Source organism: Nicotiana tomentosiformis, chromosome 12 (genome assembly GCF_000390325.3).
Source record: "Nicotiana tomentosiformis chromosome 12, ASM39032v3, whole genome shotgun sequence".
Lineage (NCBI taxonomy): Eukaryota > Viridiplantae > Streptophyta > Magnoliopsida > Solanales > Solanaceae > Nicotiana > Nicotiana tomentosiformis.
The window spans coordinates 16174981-16178455 of record NC_090823.1 but is presented as its reverse complement, the minus strand read 5'-3'; the positions used below and the strand labels follow the sequence as shown (position 1 = coordinate 16178455).

At 36.4% G+C, this 3475-nt stretch overlaps 1 protein-coding gene across 1 annotated transcript; it reads right to left on the bottom strand.

Moving 5' to 3' along the window:
* Positions 1-2387: 2387 nt before the first annotated feature.
* On the bottom strand, positions 2388-3231 carry LOC104095413 (uncharacterized). Its single transcript, XM_070190129.1, has 2 exons — positions 3138-3231; positions 2388-2860 (listed from the first exon to the last, which is right to left on the bottom strand). The coding sequence occupies exons 1-2, from the start codon at positions 3229-3231 to the stop codon at positions 2388-2390; spliced, it is 567 nt and encodes a 188-aa protein (XP_070046230.1).
* Between the last annotated feature and the right edge of the window lie 244 nt (positions 3232-3475).

Here is a 3475-nt window from a genome sequence, read left to right as displayed (position 1 = left end):
TTCAGGGTTTATTTCTAAACCTCCGGCCTAGTGTTAACACTACATCGCATCTCGACAATCAATACTATGTCATTTTCAAATAGCATGTATCAAGGCATCTCCCCTTTAATATGTCGCACCAATTCATCAATCACCAAGGCAAATAAGAATGAGCAAAGAGTTGATCCTTGGAGCAACCCCATCACGACTAGGAAGTGATCCGGGTCTCCTCCTACTGTCCTTACCCGGGTCGTGGCTCCATTATACATATTCTTGATCACCATAGTGTATGCTACAGGTACACCTCTGGCCCCCAAATATCTATATAAAACCTCTCTCGAGACTTTATTGTCTGCGTTTTCTAGGTTAGTAAATACCATATACAAGTCCCTTTTCCTCTTCCTAAGCTGATCGACCAGTCTCCTTACCAGCTGGATGGCTTCTGTAGTCGATCACCCCAACATGAATTTGAACTGGTTCTCGGCAACAGAGACACTCTTCCTCACTCTCATCTCCACCATCCTCTTCCAAACTTTTATAATATGACTAAGCAACTTGATACCCCTATAATTGTTGCAATTTGAATATCTCGTTTGTTATTGTACAATGGGACCATCTTACTTTGCCTACAATCTTCAATCATCTTTGTCGTCCACAAAAGACATTAAATAACCTAGTTAGCCACTTTGTACCTATTCTACCCGCGCTTTTCTAAAATTCCACATGGATCTCATCTGGTCTGATCTCTCTTCCCCATCTCATCTTACGCATTACCCTTAAAACCTCATCAACCTTTATAAATACACAATATCCTGATGACTGTCTAAGTGCTCCAAATCAACTAGTATAATATTCTTGTCTCCCTCTTCGCTCAAGAGTTTATGGAAGTAAATTTGTCATCTTTGTCTAATGTGTGTCTGTTCCACCTATACTTCTACATACTCTTCTTTGATGCACTTCACGTGGTTCAGGTCTCGATCCCTCCTCACTCTCGTCTTGGCAAGCCTGTACAATTTCTTATCCCTATCTTTACCTAATTTTGCATATAGATATTTGAATGCTACTATTTTCACCGCCGTAACTACTAACTTTATCTACTTCTTTGCCATATTATATATATCCCTCTCCATCCTCTTGTCCTCCTCATCTTTACTTTCCACTAACTTCACATAAGTAGTCTTCTTGGATTTCACTGTTTCTTGGACCTCACCATTCCACCACAAATCCCCTCGATGTTTACCAGAGTTGTCCCTCAAGACCCTCAGCACCTCTCTAGCTACTTCCCTAATACAATTAGCTGTCCTATCCAACTTGCTATTAACATCACCGTTACTCCCCCATGCCCCCACCACCATTAACTTCTCTCCTATTTCCTGAGCCGTGGCCATAGTCAAGACCCCCTATCTAATCCTAGGTCTATCGTATAGATCCCTCTTATTTAGTTTTCTCTTAATCTTTAAATCTATCGCCAAAAGCTTATGTTGGGTAGTAAGATTCTCACTCGGGATAATCTTGTAGTCCTTACGAAGACCTCTATTGCACTTCCTCAAGAAGAAGTAAACTTTCTGAGTCTTAGCCCCCGAACTACATAAGGTTACCAAGTGCTCCTCCTTCTAGAAAATTGAATTATCTATTAGCAACTCAAAAGCTTCTGCGAAACCATCAATCTTCCACATATTTTTCTGTATTTGCCTCATCTATGTGTTTTCAACGAATTCTAACAATATCTATTGAAAAAAAATGTTTTTTTTTCCTCGATTTTTTGAATATTTTGGCAATAATAATTTTTTGGCTATATTTAGTATCATGACTAAAATGGCTAATTGTTGGTAAATATTATCTTTTTGTGGTACATCTATGTAGTTTTCCCTTAATAAATTCATTAAATATATATGATTATTAAATTTAAAACTCAATTACTGGTACTTAAGGTTATTATCGTAAAATCTAATAACACCGAAAGATAACTTATCGTCATTGCATATTAAATTTGAGGGGCCATGATTAGTAAATATTAATACCACTATTAGAGATGCATTGGTCAGTAGCAAATGGCGGGCCCATGATTTTTATCAAGAGGGTTCAAAATGCGAAAAAGTAAATATACAAAGAGGTCAACAAAGAAAATATATTAATAAAATACATTATTACAATTGTCCTCTATGAGTTTTCATTTCCTGAAACGTATTCATAATAGTCTCATCAGAGATGGTGTTAAATATTTTTTTCTTTATACATAAGGTACCAAACAACCGCTCATGCATTCGTCATTCATTTGGTTTCGAAATTCACTCTTGATCAGCTTCATTTCCGAAAATGTTATTTTAGCTGTAGCAGTGGTAACTGGTAGAAGCAAAGTAAATTTCACAAGGCGAAATATAAATGGATAATTCAAATGCTTCTTTGTCTTAACTAGTGTTTTCAGAAAGATCAACAAGTCCTTGTAGATTTGAGAACCTTTCATCAACATCATGAACATCAACAATATAAGTTTCAATATGATTCTTGAGCGCAACCGTTAAATATTCATCAAAATCGTCAGGATACAATTCAACCATCCTCAATATCTTGTTTATGTCAAAACTGGAAAATGAGTGAATTGGATTTAAGCAAGCTACTCTAATAAGCAAGTTCGTTGTCACCTCATTAAAAGGAGCATTGATTTCTTGAACTTGACAATCAATAATCTTAAAAAATACATCAACACGATAGTGATGTAAAATAGTATAATCAGCGACTTTACGTCGAGATCTTACAGAGTTAACATAGAGGTCATCAAAGTTTGGTATCAAAATATTAAACTTGACACAAAATGCAGACACTTTATCACTAAGTGAATCCCAATCTTCTTCTCTTAGCTTTTGTAACCATCTCTTTGCCACTTCATCAAGCAGAATAGCATTTGCAATATCTTACTTCATTTTTTGTAAGGATGTATTAAGCTCATTTGTGATCCCCAAAACATCTCTCATTAGGTGCAACATGAAAGCAACCTCAAATGTTTAACAAGTGCTAAGATATCCCTTTGCCTTAGCTCTTTCTAGTAATGTCCAGGCATCAACAATGATAGTATCAATCACATCAACAATTGAGCCAAACATAGAAATAAAGTTCTTAAATGATTTGTAGTGCGAACCCTAACGAGTATCTAGCAAAACCAAGTTCTTGATTCAAACCCCAACCAGTTTCATGTTCACCCATGTCCAATGCCTCTTGAACTTTTTCCGTTTGAGATTCTAGAAGATCATCCATACTTTTAAAAGAACATCTCACAATATTCATATATTATAAACCAACAATAAAAATTCTCCCACTTCAAGACACTTTTTGGATATCGCAACAAGAGTCAATTGAAGTTCATACGCAGAACAATGAATGGAATAAGCAGATTTACTTTCATGTTGAATCAAAGTTTTGAGGCCACGTAAATCCCCTTGCATGTTGCTTGCTCCGTGTCACGACCCCAATCTCCCACCATAGGATGTCATGATGGCAC